The following is a 21466-nucleotide window of genomic DNA, read 5'->3' as shown; positions in this document are numbered from 1 at the left end:
AAACGTTAGTCTTCTTATAGTCAACGTCAAACACCATAAATTCAAGCAAGTAAACATTTATTCCTACTAGGGATGTCCTGATCCAGTTTTTGCCCACAGATTTAATTGGAGTACTTTAATGTTCAGTATCAACCAGTAGAAATCTGAGACGATTTTTGTGTTTTCATAGAGAACACAGCAACACAATTTAGGTAATATATCATCGCTGTCCAGAGAAAACCATTTTTATTTTCTACATCCGTTCAACACACCAGCTGTCCTTTATGTTTGAAAATTTTATGATGAATGGACATGAATGTACGGAGCCCCGCTGGTGATATCCTGTATAAATAAAAATAATGTGTGGCCACAACTTAGAAAGGTGTGGGAATGAGATGATTAAGTCATGGCCACGACTTAGTAAAGAGTGGGAACGAGATCCTAATGCGTGGCCACGACTTAATAAGCTGCAGTCTCGTTTCCACGCCTTACTAAGTCATGGCCACGACTTAATCATCTCATTCCCACGCCTTACTAAGTCATGGCCATGTATTAGGATCTCGTTCCCACGTGTTAATAAGGCGCATTATTTTTATTTATACAGGATGTCACCAGTAAGGCTCTGTAGAAATGCTCTAAAATCACTTGGAATAAAATTAACGCTGTAAGGGAAACATGTTTTTGCCTTCTTCTTTAAAATGATTATTTTGGAGAAACTTGCCTTTCATTGGATGACAACGATGTGCTAGGTTGCCAATTAATGCTATGGGAAGATCAGTTTTTAGCATGGCAACAGGTGACAGCTGAGAAGACCATATTGTTATGCTTCACTGCAAAAGCATGTAGCAGAAGTGACTGTTGTCTTAGTTTGTTCAGTGTGCTGTTGACAGCACATCACACATAGCATAGCATCACATTGTGGCTTTGTCCATTTATGTTGGTATTGCATTATGAGAATGTGCAAAACCTATGCTTTAAATGAATGCAGCACATATGTGCGGCATCCAACTTGCGCACACATATGCATAGTTAAAACTATTATACTGTGGCCATAATACAACAGCAGTGCCGTGCATAAAACGGCACAAAAAAAAGAAACAAAGGCTCATAAGTGAATCAGACTTAATAGGACCGATATGCAGTCCGCTAAAGAATGTCTGCATCGACCCAGTTTGGCCATCCCTAATTCCTACAGTGTCAGCATACTTTATGTTTAAATATGTTTTGCGTTACAATGATTGACATTTTCCATTTAAGAGTCCAAAAGAACAAGCCACCCAGTGTTCTTATTCTATGCCTAAGTAGCATGATTCCATTTTTGTAGTACATGCCTGTTGAGTCTACACATTCACATTTTGGTTGTGGCACATCTAGTGACCACTAGAGGGCAGTAATGAATTCCAACACTGCCTAGCCTGCAGAAGCCAGTGCAAATATAATTTTTAGATGTTTTTTTTTCACGTAGCCTTCATTTGTCATCCAGTTGCCTTTCTTCACTTGGTCTGGTAGGATCTAGTGCTCTTTATCATTCGTCCCACTTGATGCTGATTTGCCATATTGAGTGGTCATTGGCTCAGTGGACAAAACGTCTCCTTATATTGTGGTGATTTTTGAAAACCCCTACAAAAGATAAGGGAGAAAGAATCAATCTCACATTTACTCTTTCCACAGCAGAACTGTTTCACAGAATTGTTTTACTCTTTATTTTATTTGTTTATTCAGACATTGCATTTCATTTTAGTTACCTTTCTGTATTACCCATTCCTACGGAGGGTTGCTGTTAGGACATGGGATCTAACTCGAGTCAGGGGCTTTTTCCAAGGAGACAGTTGCAGCATCCAGCCTTTTTCTAGACATTATGAACTAACAGAGTGTGTGTGTGTGTGTGAGAGAGAGAGAGAGAGAAAGAGAGAGAGAGAGAGAAGAAAGTTAAAGAGATTCTATGATAAATGTAAAATCAATCAATTGTACTACTAAAGTTAGTGTTTACATAGTGTACTGTGAACCTGTATTAAAAAGAGTGATAGCAAAGTGAAACATATTAAATCTAGTCAATATATGTAATATTTCTCAAGAAATAATGTTTGAAACAATGATGATTTGCCAGTGAAATGAGACAGGTGAAATTAAATGTCAATAAAAAAATACAATAACCAGATAATAATCTTACAACAGTCTTTTAATGCGAAACATTATATATGTTAAGTAAATTTTATATATGTTAAAAAATTTCACTTACACTTTTTTCCATTGTAATGTTTATTACATTCTCAAAATACTTGCACACTCTGAGGAGTTGTTGCTATTTTGTAATTTAACCATTAGCATTGGACAAGACCTAGTCTAACACAATTTGCCTCCAGGAAAACTAGTAGCTTGCTTGTAGCATGTGTGTAGCAATATTCTTATTATGACTGGTTAACAACCAGTCATGTAGCAGACTTAGAGACAAAAGGACAAACCATCATCTTTGGAACATTTTTGTGGTAGCATTAGTTTAGGTAACATCATTCATATTTCCCATAGGGAAAATCAGTTTAGACCTGGAGTTCCCTATTTGGGCATGTTGCACAACCTTAGAGGTCTATAGTTTTGTGCCTCCAGTACCTGTTATGGCCATTGGACAGAACAGTAACCATGGTAACAGCTGTCCCATTGCTACCATCCCTCCTCCCTGTGTTCATGTCCTGCAGCATTATACAGCCCTCAGGCATAAGTTCCACCCTGCTGCATGCAGGGGTGTGTCCATCCATCAGCCCCACCTCCACAGCTACAGGGGGCGTTCCTGTGGGTGTTTTAATCTCTTTCCCTCCAAACAGCAGCCTGCCATAAGCTGACCTGAAGTCTCTGTTGAGAGCTGCATAGAGAAGGGGGTTCAGAGCAGAGTTAGTATAGCCTAGCCACAGCACTACTGAGTAAGCTGTCCTTGGGAGATTTGTCTCTTCTCGTATCCCCATAATGGTGAAAAATGTAAAATACGGAAACCAGCAAATAACAAAGGCACCCAGCACTGCTGCTAATGTCACTGTAGCTTTGTGTTCGCGCAGTGCTAATGCCGTCACTCCTGGTAATGATGAAGAATTCAAGGCAGCGTTGGGCCCGCGATACGTGGAGACAATGCGTTTGGCCTGCGCACGTGCAATGCGGAACACCCTGTGGTACATCCAGCACATGGCCAGCAGGGGGAGGTAAAAAGTGGCAAAAGCGTCCACTACCACATAGGTGGGATTCAGTTCAAAGCGGCAGCCTCGGGCTGGGTCACCCTCGCCGTGATTCTGCACTGTGTGGTCCACTGTGTTCCATCCCAGGTGAATGGGCACAAAAGACACGCCCACTGATACGAGCCAAATCGTCGCCAAGGAGGCACCTACGCGCCATGGCAGCAACAGGGTTGGGTAGCGCAAGGGTGCCGTTACCGCAAAGAAGCGATCCACGCTAATGGCCAGCAGGTTAAGGATGGAGGCAGTACTAAGCATGACGTCCAGTGAGATGTAGATGTTGCAGAAGTGAGCTCCCAGCGGCCAGTCTCCAGTGACCTCCAGGAGGGTGGAAAAAGGCAGAACGAGAATGCCCAGCAGAAGATCAGTCACGGCCAGAGAAACGATGAAGCAGTTGGTGACACTGCGCAGGCGCCGTGTGGCAAAGACAGCCAGACACACCAGCACGTTCCCACACACCGTTAGCAATATAAGGAGAGACAGAGTCACACCTAAAGCTATTTGAGACAACATTCTCACACTCTGTGAGTGTGTGTGAAAAGGAGAGTCCGTGAGTTTGTGTTAATTCATTTGGCAAATGTCTGTTTAAAACACATAACTGCTGGTTTGCTACACATGTACCATGTAGCCTCCTTCACATTGTATATTCTGAAAATTGTGTCTGGAGACCAGTTGGTGTTCTTCAAATGATTGTTTGGGTGTGTGAGCACAAGCAGAGGAAAGCGTAATTTTGGTTTTATTGCAAGATGTTCGGCTGCTACAACATTAGCAATGGCTATTTGCCTTACTGGTGAGAGTTTTGACATTTCTAATTATTCAAACGGAGTATTAGAGTATTAAAATGATGCAAACGGTTTGTTATTCTTCTGAAATATGAACCAAAATCCACTGTGTTCTTTCAATGAAGAATCCATCTTCCCTGAGTCCACATGCCCTTAGCAGATTCCATTTTATCAGATCAGACTTTGGCGCCATCTTCTGGTGACTGCAGGTCAGTGCATTGTGCTTTTCTGCTCACTCCTGCTGATAAGAGAAAGGAACTGATTTTAGCATAGAGAACCATACCCTGTTTAGTTAACTGTGTGGTGAAGTTTCTGAGAACAATAACTACTATCCTATTTCCTCATTTGTGTACAGGTAGAAATTCATTTCCCTTTGATAAAAGGTGAAGACTAAGCATGGAAATACTGTAACACTGATAACATGATAAATCACATGTTTGTGAAGGCGCGAGAAAGAGAGTGGAAGAGGGGGGTTGTGTGATAGTGCGGCTGGGTGGTTGCGTCAATGTCGTTTATTTGCTTTCACTGTCTATGATTTAATGGAAGTTTGGCCACAGGACTAGAGTGTTAAAGACTGATAATTCCTGCCTAATCACTCAACTACGCTCAGACACCCACTACAAACTGAGATAGAGGGAGAGAGAGTGAGAGCAAGAAACTGAGCGTGTGACAGAACAATGCAGTGCTCATGTAACCCCTTTGCCCAGGCTAAATCACAGAGAGGACATTAGGATCAAAGCATAGGCAAAGATAATGTCTCATATCCGCACATTATTTTCACTTTGTTCACTGTTCAAAGAACACATGCAATCTCTCTCTCTCTTTCTTTTTTCATTCTTTGTTTTTGCCTCTCTCTCTTTCTCTCTCTCTCTTGTTCTCTCTGACACACACACAGACACACACACACTCTTGACTCCCTTCCACATTCTTGGACAGTCATTAATATTCTTTGTGAAATGGGAATATATATAGATCTCGCTTGCTCTCTCATGCTCACGCATGCAATCAAAACACACAGGCTGTGTTGCAAAGTCTTTTGGCTGTGGTGTAGACCCAGTAAACCCTTTCCATATCTGGGCAGCCCCTCCTCTCCCCTATATGGACCCTTTCCCACAGCCTGTGCATCGAGCTGAGGGAAGATTGAGAGAGAACCTGACAGCTGCTTCCTTCAGTGTGTGTGAGAGAGATTTTAAAGCAATAATTTGGAGTAAAGGATATTTATCTATATATATATATATATATATATATATATATATATATATATATATATATATATATATATATATATGTATGTATATATATATATATATATATATATATATATGTAAAAGCATGCTACATTCAGACTTAGGACACCTGCAACTACATGAGTGCCTCACAACAACTCTATTTGTGATTACAGCTTGACTCAGTATGCGGCAGTGGCGTTAAAGGGGGGGGGGGGTGATTGGGTCAATTGCATGGTGGGGCAGGTACACATACTTGTATACATACTGACCCAGTTGTACACCTATGACTGACAGAAAGATCCAAATTCTTACTAACATATCTCGCTATTTAGCTTCCATCAGCACTATCCCTGCAAACACAGTTATGTTGTGAAAACGTTGTGAGCGCCTACTGTTTTGGTGCCCACAGCGTTGAAATGTAATTCCTCAGAAAGTTGTGAAAGTCTTTTCTGACAACATTGTGACAGTGTAGTGGCAGTGTTGTCAGTACGTCACAGCCTCCTGGAATAAGTTCCATTATGTTGTTAATGGAACACCATGGAATTTTGCTAAGTTGCCAACAGGTAGTTGTAACGCTGTTCAGTAACATTACTCAACAATTAGGTTGTGACAACGTTGTGATAGACCTTATTCAGTTGACACAGACAACACAGACTTTTGGCAACATCATAACAATGTTGTGTGTTTGCTGGGATTCAGACAACTTCTTTTTCATAATGCTTCTCATCCAGAGTACTGTTTTCAAATAGATTTTTTCAGAATCTGTAAACATGACGCAGTCATTATTTATCATTTCAAAATTTTAAATAAACTGTCAAACAAACATTTAGGTAAACAATATTAGGGGCTAGATTGGCATGCCTTGAGAGTGTTTACATTTTTGAAACAGCAATAGTGAGTAAACAAGTCAAAGCACTGTGCAGTGGCAATTTTGGTGTCTTATTTTGTTTTGTTTTAGTCTCATTCTTTTCACTAAAATGTAAATTACATTTAGTCACATTTTAGACATTTAATTATTGTATATTGTATATTTTTTAGTCTAGTTTTAGTAAACAAAAGCTAAAAAAACATTTTTAAAAACATTTTAGTTTAGATTTAGTAATTACGTTGCTAAACTATTTAGTCAAATTTTAGTCATGCATTAACTTTTTTAAACAATTGCTCAAAAGTTCTGTTATGTTTAATAACACATTAACGTCCAAAATAATAGAAGGAGTAACACCAGCTTTTTCTTCAAATACATTTTGCATTTATTTAACCTTAATTATAATGCTAAGAATTTCATTGATATGACATTTGTCTAATAAACTGATACTGTGTATTGTATATGTATATACTAGGGCTGTCCTGAATACTGTTTTTGGGCTCTGGAGCTTTGGCAGTATTCATCAGTGAATATTTGAAGCTTCTAAGAAAGTCGCCTAGACACCTGTGTGAAAGCTTCATCCACTGTAAAATCCAAATCTGCTAACCGCTTTCACTGCAGAGCAGTGCCTGTACTAACAGGTACATTGGAGAAGTTGGCCTGCAAGGTCTTTCTGCCATAAGCGGTTAGGGTTAGGCTAAGAGGACAGGGGTTAGATTTTTTCTAGAAAGGCTTTTTGGCAGGAATCCATAAAGGCAAATTTATCCTGTGTTAACAGTGCCAATCCCTGTTGCTCAAATGAATGTTGACTTATGTAATATATGTGTTGTTGTAAATCATAAAATGCCCATGATATGTTATCATGTTCTTCTTTTTCCTTAATCAGAAATTAGGGAAACATGCTAAATTGAAATACAGGCTTCTCCGACAACATTACTACAGCCAGTATGCTCTCCTTTGAAATTTCCAGTCTTGAGCGGAAAGTTTGTGTTTTGGCTAGGGATGCATGAATGACAATACCATTATTGGGATTCGGTCCGATACTGTGCTCATGTACTTATAAAAGTGCACCGATGCATTTCGATATCAGCTGTAATGTAAGCCGAGTGTACACTGCTGCGCTGTGATGACCAAACTCAGTGAAAAAGGCTCTGCTCACACAGAAAAGTGTTATTGACACACTGACTATGTCACTGTGCTACAGAAACTTGCTCAAAGAAGCCAACGTGGAGCATCAAAACTAATCAACATGCTGTAATCGGAGCTGTATGGAAGTGCTTTACTGATCTGGAACCAAACCCACTCTTCTCTACTGCAGCGCTGCTTGACTCAAGGTAACTAATGTATCATAGCTAGCTAATTTACATCATATAAAATCAGATTAATTAACTGATAAGGTACACTCATTTACACTAATAACTACTTAATTCTAAGTAGGGTACTCAAACATATCAGACCCATTATTGGTGAGTACAAAAAATATGCCAGATATGAAACATGCTGGCAGTATGCTGCAGCCATCGAAGCAAGCAAACAAACTAGATCCCAGCCTAAAAAACCTCAGCATCCATAACCAGAGACATAGTAAAACGTTGGTAAATATTTGTGATACAAGATGGAAACAGCTTAAAGCCCACGAAGAAGACAGATACAGAGTTTGCTAATTTTCTCTGGAATAAGCATTAAGGTTTGCTATCCTTCACTAATTCATCACGGCTACTAGCAGGGATGGGCGTTTTAAGTAATTTCAGAGTTTGAGTACTCGCATTCATACTTTGTGGTCTTTGTGCAGGTGGGTTATCAAGGCAGAGGGGCTGAAGTTAGCTTTCGTTTCGCCAGCTTGTTGCTCAAATTTGCAAGAAGCTGGCATATAGAAAGCTAACTTCAGCAACAAGCTAAAGAATGTAACTACTACACCATTTAAGGTGGAACTAAAGAATTTGAACAAGAAGCTGGCCAATATGCTGGGGAGCCAGAATGTAACTGCTCCGCTATTTATAGTGGAACTGGCTAATTTAAACAAGAAGCTGAAGACTAAAAAGCTGCCTTCAGTTTCTTCAAGGTAGCAAGTACGTTCGGAGCAGTGGGCTTTTGTTTCCAGGATAACATGCTTTGGCCACCGTACATAGCCATATAGACAGAGGTATAAAAAGTGACACATGAGCTGGTTTATTATTTACAACAATAAAAATATTGCAAATGCATACATTAGCTGATCAGCTAACAGTGTATGACTCATTGTCGCTTGCTGTCAGAGTGTAATGTTGCACTTGTTTTTGTAGGTTTTTTTCTGTAGGTGTCATCAGTTTGAGTCTCGGGAGCAGGGGCTAGGGGCAACTCTCCAATATTTTGAATTTGGCCTGCAGCACCAAATTTAAACGCTTGCTGTTAATATTACATCTTACTCCTTTTAAAGTGGTGGCACACAGCTACTGTGCTTTGCCCCTCAGTTTTGTTAAGTGAATAAGTCATTATTTCAAATTTCAGCAGTATTTCAAATGCAGTGAAAACTGCGATTGCTGTTTTGGTGACTAAGGCTCGAGGAAAACAGAACACATTTAACTGTCAGTTCAAGTGGCCCATGTAACCTGGTTGGTAAAGACTGAGGTTCAATCCCAGCCTTGGTAAGCACCCTACAATAAGAGTCCTTGGGCAAGACTCCTAACACCACCTTCGCCTACCTATGTAAAATGATCAAAATGTAAGTCGCTCTGGATAAGAATGCCTGCCAAATGGCGTAAATGTAACTTAAACACCTAAGCTAGAAATAGTAAATAGTTGCACATACCCCAAACTAAAATCAGATTTAATATTGTTAACATATGTTGTGTGCACAGCCTGCCTTGATAAATCTTAAGGCAACATTAGCTTTTTTTTACATTTCTGGGTGGTGGGCACTTAGATGTCTCAGGTTTGTTGTGTTTTTCCATTTATTTTTATGTCACATATTTTGTACTTTGTTTTGTTTTCTGTGGTCATATAGCTAAAGTTATCCCACAAGTCCCTTTTTCTTTTTTTCCAAGGAGAGGGAGAGCCATACTGACATGAACATAACCCAATGCATGTCATGCTGTGTGTCTCACCTTAACAAGTGGGAGGGTTGGTTTCAGGCGAGCAAGGAAAGGTGCTGTTTTTTACCAGTCATAAGGATACAGCGCGGTACTGCTAGTTCAAAAAGTAAATATGTGCTAATGATTGGATAGATCAATGGATTAAAAATAAGTTTATTTTCATCTAGTTACACCACTGGTATGAGGTAAGTGTGTGATGATTTAGGCAAGCGGTTTCCACAGTGCCAGTCAGAGAATTCTAAGCTTTCATTAGTTATTAGCTTATTAGCCTCGTGATCCAGTGCAAAGCTTAAAAGCCACTTAAAAAACTCTACACATCAAAGATGTCTTTGCTGATCGTTTGGAGGGAGGTTTGGAGCGAAGAGGAGATTTTGTGAATTTGATTTTTTGCAGAATGAGCAAGAAAGAGAGATGCACCTGAAATATGGTGTCTACCATCTAAAAGCCTTGATTGAATGGCACACATTTGGATGTTCTTTCACCTTCAGTGACCACACATGCACAGACACACACACACCTGCACATTATGTGTGTACACAGTGCTCTGTCACATCTGGCATTGTTTTTTAGTGTTTTGGAGGGTTTTTTTGAGTGACTTAGCCCTCCATTCTTCACACATCACTAATTAGGTTGAACAGGTTAAAGCAGAAAATAATCATTCCTTTTTATTTAAATAGGCCAGCACAGTGACATTACTATAGCCAGGGTAGGTGGGGCAATAATTTAATACTACTACAACCATTAGTCTGCATTAGAGTATCCATTTGGTTGAAAAAGAGCAACAGTGAGTAAACAAGTAAATTACATTGTCTTGTTTATTTGTTTAATATTAATATTTAACATTTCGAAGGCCATTTATTTGAAATTTTGTTTTTAGCACATAATATCCTCGTTATGTGACTAAGCCAGAAAAATGTGACTTACAGTAATTATAATGTGATCTTAAACCCTTGGAGCTGGATCAACTTTACATTGACTGTCAAATCATGTGGTGTCATAGCTAAAACGAGCCAGACCTTTCACGTCAGATGTTATGCTCACTAGCATCATCACAGCACACGGCCATGTCTGTTAACAGGTTTTGGTATTGCGTTACAGTGAGGTCGATTCAAACAGGATTACTATTATGGAGGAAACAGAAGTAATTAATTCTGCCATCATTACTGTCACCCTGTAAAAACATTTGAATTATCTTGAATATTAAAAAGTTTGAACATTATATTGTACTGGATTAAAGCCGCAGATGCCATAGGTACTCACTTAAATTCCAGTACCTTCCCAGGGAAATCCTCTGTATCTCAAATAAGGCTATAACTGTTTACAGAACCTGCACCAGCTGCATCTCTCGAGCAGTATCAGTATCCTCTCAGTAAATTGAGCCAGTAAATTGAAACTGGATCCTGCAGTCAATAACAGATGTTTGTCCTCTGTGCTACTCAGAGGGCCGTTTCCTTCTGAGTAGCGCTCAAAGCTTTTGTTTAGGTTGGAGCCGAGAGGTTATTCTAAACCCAAACAGCTCCAGGGACCACTAGTTCTCAGGAGGTTAGGAGACCGTGAGGAGGAGACATGCATGTTCTGCACTCCTGTAATATATGAGCTTTGAAAGAAAGTGACTGAAGGTCACGGTTTCTTTGTATTCGGTTATAAATCTATGTGTTGTCGGAATGACTGTAATAAATGACTTTAAGGTTTATGTGACAGTGAAAAGGTTCATTGCTGTCTCATTTTCTCTTTCTTTCTCCCTCGGGTTTTCTTATACTCCACATGCCCTAATAATCTTTGGCCCCTGGCTTATTACTACAGGTATGTCCTCATCTCTGATGCACATGCTGGAAGATTCCTCCAGCATCTCATCCGCTTGGGGTTTAGAGGTATGTGACATGAATTCATGTGAGAAATTAATCACCCATCTGCAGTGGTCTTGAGAAAGCACTCGATGGAATTAGAAGCGCGAATAAACATTTCATCAGCGTATCACATCTCAAAAATGGCAGCTGGTAACAGATTTCCGTGGAGAATGTGGTTCGTAACAGAATCATTGGCCGCACTCTTTGCAAAAAGGGTTCTAGGTAGTACAAAAAAGATGCAGTGACCTGTAGCAAAATGGAACATCTATGTGAAATCTTCATGTGGATTACATGTAAATAACAGGTTCTGTATCATGGAGTTTATAACCATTAATAGTAATGATAATATTAATAATAATACTTACAAGAAAACATAACTGCTAATTATGTAGCATAATTGGAAGAGCATTGATAAAAATAACCACTTAATGAAGTGAACAAACATATAAGCATTGAGTTCTCCTGGTTCTCTATAGCCATTGCCTTTAAGATAGAACCCTTTTTTTTTTTTACAGTCAGGCAAATCTGATATTTATTTCACATCTCTGATACCTGTCTGAGCTAAACAGAAAGCTAAACACATGAAATCCAATTATATGCCTTTGAGTTATGTTCACATTAGTATGCATTTCAAAAGCTCACAAGCAAGCAGTTTGTCTGACTGCACAAATGTGATTAAGTGAAAAAATAGGCTTGTAAAACAAACCTAATTTGGACTTGCTTTCTATATGGAAGGCTGGTCAAATCAGATTTTTCCAGTGCATCTGATGTCTCTTTGTTCTTTTCCTTAAAGTCTAAACACGTGGAATTTATTTCAGTCTATATTTGCAGCATATATATGCATTTTGGAAAATAATGACAAACCGTCAGTCTGTGTAAACAGTGTGTTGTCATCTGGCCTGTCTGTTGAAGTAAGGTTGACCTGACTGATTCATCAAAGAACTCCAGCTAAAAATAAAAGATGCAGCTTTAAGAGGAAACAAGTAGGGTGTAGAAAAGTACAGTGTATAGTCGGTCAAAGCCCAGCAGCTTTCCTTGTACTGTCAATTGTACTGTACTGTTTTTATGAATGTTACAAAAAAAGATGCATAAGTGAGGACAAAATGTTTCTAGAGACAACATGATATTGTGACAAGCTTTGTCGTTGACTCTCTTAAAATAAATGTGATTGGTTTATGATCAGCTCAGTGCTATTTTAACTGTATCATCCCTGGAACATTTAAAGGGCCCACATCCTACATTTTCTTGTATATTGCCCCTCCTAAAGTCCTCTTACTGCTGTGGTTTTATCCAACAAAAACATTTGCAGTTCATTTTTTACATAGACTTTTTCAAGTCTTTTTAAGACATTTGTGAGCCTTTTAAGCCTCTTTGTTCTCCTTAGAATTAAACAGGCTGCATATGTTGCTGTACCTTTAATTCTGTTAGTGACCTGTCCTCTTTTTGGGTGACCCCCGCTCATTGAAATTAGTCACAACTCATGTTGGCTGAAATGTGCCTGCACCGAAATTTTCATCAGCACCTCCCTGTGGATGTTTGGATCCTTGAGAAGCTACAATAACCACTGTAGACTGTCTGCAATAATAGCACTTCTTTTCACTTCAGTGTCAATGGGAAAGCTAGACTACTGTAGGCTGAATAGGTGGCATATGTAAATGTCTTCAGGCTTGTAAACAGAACTCCAGACTAACTTTTTTCATGTTTTCTTTATCATAACTGTTAAATTTATTTTTCAATATTATGTGTTGCCATATTGTGAAATACTCCAACTGTGAAACTGAAACATACAAAGTAAAAATATGTTATTTAATATCTGTCACATGCTGTAGTTGTTCTTGTTAGAGCTTTGCACTAGTCTGCTAAAATGTAAGTACCCACACAGCTTGGCTCCCACATTGTACGTCCCATAGGGGCACAAACAAAAACATGACCATTAATGGTAAACATAGCTTATTTAAAAATAAATGAAAAGATTTCTGTAATAAACACTTTTGTACATTCATGCACATTGATGAGCTTATATTTTATGATGGTATGTTAGTCTGGTGCCTTGGTTCCAACCTTGTTAAATTCAAAATGCGCTGTTTTTGCAGCTTCATTTTTATTTACAGGCTGTATGGACTGTGTGAACGAATATCAAATATGACATATCAAAAAGTATCAAAAAAGCCATGGAAAATTTCCATGATATGAGCTCTTTAAATATAATAGTGTTTCACAGAGTTACCTTGTGAATCCATTACTGCAGTTACAAGACTAAAGGTCTGTTGAAAGGACACAAGCACATTAGACCAGGTATTTGACCTAACAGGACAATCAGCAAATAGCATGAATATCTCCAAGGGTTATTTGCAAAACAAAACGTGTCTCTGCTGCTGTTTGTAGAGCTTGCCTTTCATTTGACTATCTCAGATCTGGATTATTACATGGAAGTCGAAATAAAACTAGCCTTTTAACTGACTTGGACTAAACAATTTTTGCTATAAATGACAAAAACTGAAACAAATTATTAAAACAAATCACTGAACACTGCTTTTATGGCAGCAAATCCAGCCAAAAAGGAAATGAAAATGAAAATAATAAAATGTAAATGCAAACCTCTTTTTGCCATGTCTTTTTCCAAACATCTGTGAAAATATCCTGCCAAAAATGAAATGAAATGCCTTCATTTGCAATTTCATTTTTCACATGAGCACGAGCCGTTTGTGACAAAAATAAAAATAAATTGAAAACGCCAATTTGTCATTTAATTTCAGTCGTTATTCTGGTTTTTCACGGCCAAATCTAAAATGAAAAAGCTAACTGACAAAAGAAAACACAAACTTTACTTTGGCTTTTCTTTGTGAAAAGCAGAATAGATGTCAAAACTAAAATCAAAATGCAAAGTTAACTTTCTTTTTATTTTCTTTCTTTTTTATTTCTTTTTCACAGCGATTGGCTGCAAATCTGACAAAATTAAAATGAAAATACAAAATAAATAAATGAACAGCAATGTGCTAGTCTGTGATTCAGTTTTCAGTGTGGACGCGATTTAACTGTCAGAATGAAAAGACGTACATCAGCGCCAACTGCTGGAGATTCACTTTTCATTTTCCAGTTTTCATTTTCCTTTTCAAACTGACCAACATGCAAATATATGTTAATTAGCACTAGGCGGGGCTACGGGGTACATTTTCGTACATCCTCAGCCGTCTGTGTCAGAATCGCCATCATTCCTCAATATAAAAGACTTCGAGTCTCCAGAAGAAACACCATCTTGACTCAGATCTGGTGAAACTGAACATCAGACCAAATGCAGTCAGACCAAATGGCCTCAGAGAAAAGTTATCAGACCAAACGGCCTCAAAGAAAAGTTATTAGACCAAATGGCCTCAGAGAAACGTTATCAGACCAAACGGCCTCAGAGAAAAGTTATCAGACCAAACGGCCTCAGAGAAAAGTTATCAGACCAAACGGCCTCAGAGAAACGTTATCAGACCTAACGGCCTCAGAGAAAAGTTATCAGACCAAACGGCCTCAGAGAAACGTTATCAGACCTAACGGCCTCAGAGAAAAGTTATCAGACCAAACGGCCTCAGAGAAAAGTTATCAGACCAAACGGCCTCAGAGAAAAGTTATCAGACCAAACGGCCTCAGAGAAAAGTTATCAGACCAAGCGGCCTCAGAGAAAAGTTATCAGACCAAACGGCCTCAGAGAAAAGTTATCAGACCAAACGGCCTCAGAGAAAAGTTATCAGACCAAACGGCCTCAGAGAAAAGTTATCAGACCAAACGGCCTCAGAGAAAAGTTATCAGACCAAACGGCCTCAGAGAAAAGTTATCAGACCAAACGGCCTCAGAGAAAAGTTATCAGACCAAACGGCCTCAGAGAAAAGTTATCAGACCAAACGGCCTCAGAGAAAAGTTATCAGACCAAGCGGCCTCAGAGAAAAGTTATCAGACCAAACGGCCTCAGAGAAAAGTTATCAGACCAAACGGCCTCAGAGAAAAGTTATCAGACCAAACGGCCTCAGAGAAAAGTTATCAGACCAAACGGCCTCAGAGAAAAGTTATCAGACCAAGCGGCCTCAGAGAAAAGTTATCAGACCAAACGGCCTCAGAGAAAAGTTATCAGACCAAACGGCCTCAGAGAAAATGTCTTCAATTTATTTTTATTTTTGTCACAAACGGCTCGTGCTCATGTGAAAAATGAAACTGCAAATGAAAGCATTTCATTTCATATTCAATTTTGTCAGGATATTTGCGCAGATGTTTGGAAAAATAAATGGCAAAAAGAGGCTTACATTTACATTTTATTGTTTTCATTTCCTTTTTGGCTGGATTTGCCTCCCATGTGCTTTTAGTCACTAGAAAACCAATCATAACACTACAGAAACTTTACCAAAATTTTTAGCATATGACTAGCAAACAGAACAGCTGAACACACAGAAAATGTTTAGATAATTGCAGAAAATAGGTGTTTTGGTAGTGATAATCCTTAAAGTTACATTAATTTTTGACCTTTAGAACACATTTAGTTCAAAACAGTGGGATCTGACTGATCACCATTTGGCCGTAAGAGACAGGGTTGCAGTCTCACTTCCTGCTCTAACTCTATGTTTGGGTAGTGACATTAAAACATGAGAAAGCAATTTTTGAATGTGAAATTTATGTTTTGAAGCTTTTAAATATTTTTTTTAATTTAAAAAATTAGACTTATTGTGAATCCAAAACTTCGCTTTAAAATAAATAAAAAGTTTATGGAAAAAAAACTAAACAAATTAAAAATAAAAGATTGTTTAAAATATTATTTCCACAAGTTGAAATTGAGGGCCACCTCCCAATAGAAAGATACTTATATATCTAAGGTTGAATACATAATTGTTTTTTTTTAACTACATGTATTTTCTGTCTAGGTATTTCAGTTTGAACTAAGTTGGTAGAATTATGCATATAAAGTTGAACTTTCCATTCACAAAGAATGTGCAGATAAAACAATAAATAAATAACAGCTACACTGCATGTCTAAAAACTCTGAAACTGCTGTCTGTTTGATTAAAACTGAGTGATGATATTTCAAATTGTCACAGTAACATTAACAATATTGTGTGTTGAAAAGTACAGTGTACCTTGTTACTGAATATCGCTACGTGTTCCGTACACATGTACAGACGATTTGGTCCTATTAGTTCAGATTGTAATGCGATGGTAAAAAAGGTCACAGGCCACAGCTATTTGCAAGGATTATGTTGTGACCTATTTAAACCCAAAGCATTGATTGAAATTTTAATAAGGTAAATATATACAAAACCAGCATTTATAAGGTACTTTCTATTGAGATGTGTCTGTCCCATGTTTGTTAGAGATCTTTTTGATTTAATTTAAAGTGAACAGCCATAAACTACCGAAGAGTTTTAGTCCATATGCAGAGCCTAATGTTAGTCACACCCCTGGAATTTAAAGCAGGAAGTAAGACTGCATCCTTGTCCCTCATGGCAACATGGTGAGCTGTTCGATGCCACAGTTTTGAGGTAAATGTGTGCCAGAATCTAAAGAAGTTTTTGGGTAATTTTGTCACTACTCAAACACATTTTCTGCAGTTAAGTCAGCTTCTCCTTGTGTGCACAACTGTTTGCAAGTATAAAGATAAACAAAAAGCATAGACTCATTCAAAGTTCAAAGGATTTTAGTCTGAAGTCTAAGTCAGTCAGAAGTCTAAAGTATGTTTCAAACTCTGACGTGGAACCAGTGTATTAGAATGATTTATATCAGGATGATGTACGGTACCCACACAGAACTTATCTTGCTGTGTTCTTGCTGCAAAAATTGATTGGTCTGTAGATACTCCGACACTTCTTTTGCAAACTTAGTTTTTTCTGTTTGAGCTGTGAGGTGAAAACCAGAACTAGTTATTGTGGGAAAGAGCTGATGCTGACAGTTTCGTTGTGGCAATCAGATCCCAGGTTTAAAGGCACTTTTTATTTATTATTATTATTTGTTTTTTTGTTTTTTTTACTGTCAATCAGGCTTTTCAGCATCTTTGCAGTTAGTTTGTCCAGTCAGGCCACAGTGGTGTTATGTTGCTAGGTAACTGCATCTTCTGTGATAGCGTGGTGGTCTGCGTGTGCACATGTGTCACTGATGAATGATAATGAGGTATGAAGGACAGAGGGGATATACCACATGAACATGCATACATACATCAAAGAATCTTTCTTCTTTTCGTTTTTTCTCAGTAGCGCGATCTCTCTCTCTCTCTCTCTCTCACTTGTGTCCTCGCTCACGTGTGCATTCTTAATTACAAACCAGTGGACTTTGTACACTTTCTCTACTTGACTGTGCATTAACATATTTTCCAAAGCTACTTAAGCATACACACGTGTATACACACACACACACACACACACACAAACACACACACACAGATACAAATGCATACAGAATAATGACCTCTGTTTTCAAACACCTTTCCAAGATTGCACACACCCGCGTGTTAGCACCAAAAGGGGAAAAAAAGTTCAGCGGACTAAAAGAGGAAGGTGTTTGAATCATCTTACACTTCTCTCATTTTTATCCCAGTCTCTTGCTGTGTTTCAGTTACTTCTTTACCACCAGTGCAGCGTTTAGTACGACAGCTTATTCAAAACCCATGATACATTTACAGCGCATGAGAAAACACAACTCAGCATAAACACATAGCCTGTCCATTAACACTCATGCGAGAAATGCAGTCAAAGAATATTTCCTGAATGTTTCCACACTGTGTTCCAGGTTTTGGTTAGCTTTAGAGATACAGCTGTGTCCTTTGCCAATTTCTGTCCCATAACATTTCTGTATTGGTTTATAAGACAATCACAAAAAGTAGATCAGAATAGCAGTAGTTCAGCAGTGCCACAGACTTACCGTAGTTGACCTTCATTTCTTTGACACATTCAGTCTTTCTTTCCTCTCACTCTCTTCCTCTCTCTATCTCTCTCTCTCTTTCTCTCGCTCACTCACGCAGTCTTTCTCTCAGCCAATCACATGGCTAACAGGTTTGCTTTCAAGTAGGCGTGTGTGTCTGTTAGTGTATTTACATGGGAGACAGAGAGAGAGAGAGAAAGTGAGAATGTTAGAGATACAGAGAGTGAGTGAGATAGGAAGAGAGGGAGAGAGACAGTGAGTAAGAGAGTGTAAAAAAGAGAGAGAGAGGGAGTGAGAAAGAAGGAAAGACCTGTGTTGCCGGAGCTGTTCAGTGCATGTTCTTTTGGGTTATCATAAATATGTAAATGAATACAAGTAGTTTATAAGGAGAAGTAGTTCAAAGAAAACTAAAGTTTGACATTATAATAATGTTTTTGAAATAACTAACAAAAAGAGGAAAAGAAAAAAGATGAATATGGGCAGGCAGCAAAGAATAAGTTGGAGCAAATACAAAGATAAACATGAAAATTAAGGAGTACATGTGGAGTCAGATAAAAAAAGAACTCGTCACGTTTTTTTTTCTCGTATGGCACATATGAATACATTATTCTGCTAAACCTGTTCTTTACATTTTGTCCCAAAAATATCTTTTCAAATTTATTTGTATAGCGCTTTTTACAACGGATGTTGTCACAAAGCAGCTTTACAGAATTTCGGAAAAGACAAACTTTCAACAGAACTGTAAGAATGTACAGAAACCCCCCGGTGGGCAAGCCAGGGGCAACAGTGGCAAGGAAAAACTCCCTCAGAACTGAGGAAGAAACCTTGGGAGGAACCAGGCTCACCAGGGGGAACCCATCCTCCTCTGGTCAAACTACCTACAAGTGATTATACTACTAATATTAACAGCAGTAATTTTAGTACTTTTAATTTTAGGTACTTTTAGTACCTGTCAGTGTGGAGAGGGCGGGGTTTTTGTCCTGTAAACCTTGGCAGAAAGGCATCTCTGAAGGTTTTGTATTCTGAGCATGAAAGAACAAAGTGATTTTCTTTTTTGTTTTTTATCAAACTCAGTGGGCAGAATATGGTCATTCGTTCTGTGTTCTAGTAGGATTTGCCTTTGTTTTGTGTTTTTCAGTTAAAGTAGATCATTTTCTAATTTGTATTTCCACTTAAGTGTTTGATATTAATTAGGTTTGTTTTGTTCTCTCTCGCTCTCTCTCTCTCTCTCTCTCTCTCTCTCTCTCTCTCTCCCTCTTTCTCTCTCTCTCTCTCTGTATTTTTGTATGGAGTTACTTACCATGGCTTTTTTCAAGTTGTTACCCTGGGTTTTTGTTTTTCTTCTTTTGCTCTCTCTCCTTGTCTGTCTGTTTGTCCACCTCTTTTTCACCCTTAATCTGTAGATAAAAGCACTGTAATGGGATGAAGACTGAGAGTGGATCCATTTGGAGCAAAAGCACAGATTTTCTTTTTTGCCCCATCAGCACCCTTATTCTCTCAGCATGGAGCTGACTCACAATGCTTTGTTCAGACATCCACAGAAAAATATCCCTGATGCTGTTGAAAGTAGACTGATTTGTAAAATAAGCATCTCCATCTCTATATATATTCATATAAAGACAACTGATAATTATGCTGTCTTATTCGGCTAGTAGTGTAAGAACCACTAATAACTTTTATTTTCTGTCAATTTACAGATGATCTGACATTCTTTTTCTCTGACTCTGATTTTATAGGCTTCTTTTAGATTTTGTAGGCTTTTTTTCTTTTTCTAGACATTTCTGATATTCAGACAGATGTTGAACAGCGGAGTAAGAAATAGTATTAATCTTTCATCTCTTCAGTTTATATATTGAAAATACCGCTGTTGACACCAGGGAATTTCCTGAAGGTTTCTGTCAGTGAAAGCATTTAATCTATAGTCTAGTACACCACAGAAGCCATGACACTGCATAATTGTTCATATGTGTCTTTTTTCCCACATCAGCTTTGCAGTTAACACAGATACTCACGTTTATACTTCCTTTTTTTTAGTATCAGTGCCCTTTGTGAACTGCTAGTGTTTAGTTCTGGTGGGACCTGTGAGCTCCTCCCATCTTTCTCCTTGCAGCTTATACCTAATGTTCTACTGATATCGCTGATGTTTATCACTGTCAAACATATGCTGACGCTATGGGGTCACTTTGACTGCACTAGCAGAAATGTGTGTGTGTGTGTGTGTGTGTGTGTGTGTGTGTGTGTCTCTGAAAAAAGGGAAACACGTAACACGTTTTATTTATATGATTTAAACACAAAGAAAATACATTTCATCAACACTGTTACTGTACAAAAGTAAATAAATGACGAGAAAAAAACGAAATGTGGATGTAATATTAGTATTCATGCTGAAATCATGTATATATTTGAATCAAGTAACACTAAGTTAGCACTGCATTTTTCAGTGAAAATGCTAACCTTAGCCTGTCTGTGAAAGCTTTGGGAAGTATGCAGGTTATTTTCTGAGATGCTAGTTGTTACAAGTTATGTCTGAGGGCTTGTGTGGGTGGATTGTTCTAGACTACTGCGTCAGAGAGACTCGCACTGCAGCACTTTGACAGGCTGATCCATGAGCTCGTTCTGCCAAGAAACAAGCAAAGTTAAACAAACAGTGCTACATGTTTCCTGTGTTTTGTGCCTCTAGCAGCCTCTAGTGGTCAGGGCACATTTCTGAACTTCCTGAACTTTGCCCTCAAACCAGTATCATTTTGACCTACTCATTCCATTATAAAATATTTCAAAATATCAGTTAATTAAATTACATATTTAACCCTTTTTGGTCATAGTTTATTATGCTTTATCAATCATTATTGGGTAGTTCCCTATAGATTAGCCACAGATGCTTTAATTGTTAGCAAACTGTCTGGTGAAACCCAATGATTTAAGGTTTATCAACAGGTTTAGGTTTAGAATTAGATTAAGATTTTGGTTGACATTAAAGTTAGAGATTTAGGTTTAGGTTTAGGGTTACTTTTAATAGAACCTAAGTTCAGTTTCCTTTAATAAATACGTGGTTAAATGCTAGAGAAAGATAACATGAGCATCTATAGTGGCCTCTCAAAATACTCGTTTTTATTTAATAAAACACATTTAAAACAAATACAAATGCATATATAAAACAATATCTATCAGCGCATTAATATCAATTTTACTGGCATAGTTTTGGGCCTTTTATACACCTAAAAGTGTTAGTGCTGTGTAGTCAAATGAAATCCACATTAAAACATTTGATAAGAATGTTTTCTCATGTACATATGTAGGGTTTGGTGTTTGTGAAAGCAGGCTAATGTTTTTGATTGCCTAAGGAAAAAAAAAGTGAGCATAGATACCTTGATTACCGCAGCTCCTGTTAAACTGGGTCATGACCTTATTTCCAATCCTTGTCCTAAGTGCAAAGATAATATGATATAGTGTGATAGAACATGAAAAATGTCTGCCTAATCACTTTGCTTGTGATACATTTGTATCTACTAGGTTGTTCTGTGAACGCAGTTCATCCTTTTAGGGCAGAACAGAACACTGAGCTCACATAAAAGTGTGACAGAAGAGCAAAAACA

At 38.1% G+C, this 21466-nt stretch overlaps 1 protein-coding gene across 3 annotated transcripts; it reads right to left on the bottom strand.

The window, feature by feature from the left end:
• Positions 1–620: 620 nt before the first annotated feature.
• Positions 621–17961, bottom strand: hrh2a (histamine receptor H2a). 3 transcript variants are annotated; one of them, XR_001858723.2, is made up of 4 exons: positions 17874–17961; positions 2587–4217; positions 1725–1842; positions 621–1599 (listed from the first exon to the last, which is right to left on the bottom strand). XR_001858723.2 is itself a non-coding variant. In XM_017716918.2 (2 exons), the coding sequence occupies exon 2, from the start codon at positions 3708–3710 to the stop codon at positions 2556–2558; it is 1155 nt and encodes a 384-aa protein (XP_017572407.1). In that variant the 5' UTR covers positions 3711–4217; positions 17874–17961; the 3' UTR covers positions 2226–2555. The 3 variants fall into 3 exon arrangements, 2 of the variants coding, with proteins under 2 accessions (XP_017572407.1, XP_017572408.1); XM_017716918.2 differs by lacking the exons at positions 621–1599; positions 1725–1842 and having other exon boundaries at positions 2226–4217; XM_017716919.2 differs by lacking the exons at positions 621–1599; positions 1725–1842 and having other exon boundaries at positions 2226–4220; positions 17874–17951.
• Positions 17962–21466: the final 3505 nt, after the last annotated feature.

Source organism: Pygocentrus nattereri, chromosome 11 (genome assembly GCF_015220715.1).
Source record: "Pygocentrus nattereri isolate fPygNat1 chromosome 11, fPygNat1.pri, whole genome shotgun sequence".
Lineage (NCBI taxonomy): Eukaryota > Metazoa > Chordata > Actinopteri > Characiformes > Serrasalmidae > Pygocentrus > Pygocentrus nattereri.
This window is presented reverse-complemented; position numbering and strand designations above follow the sequence as displayed.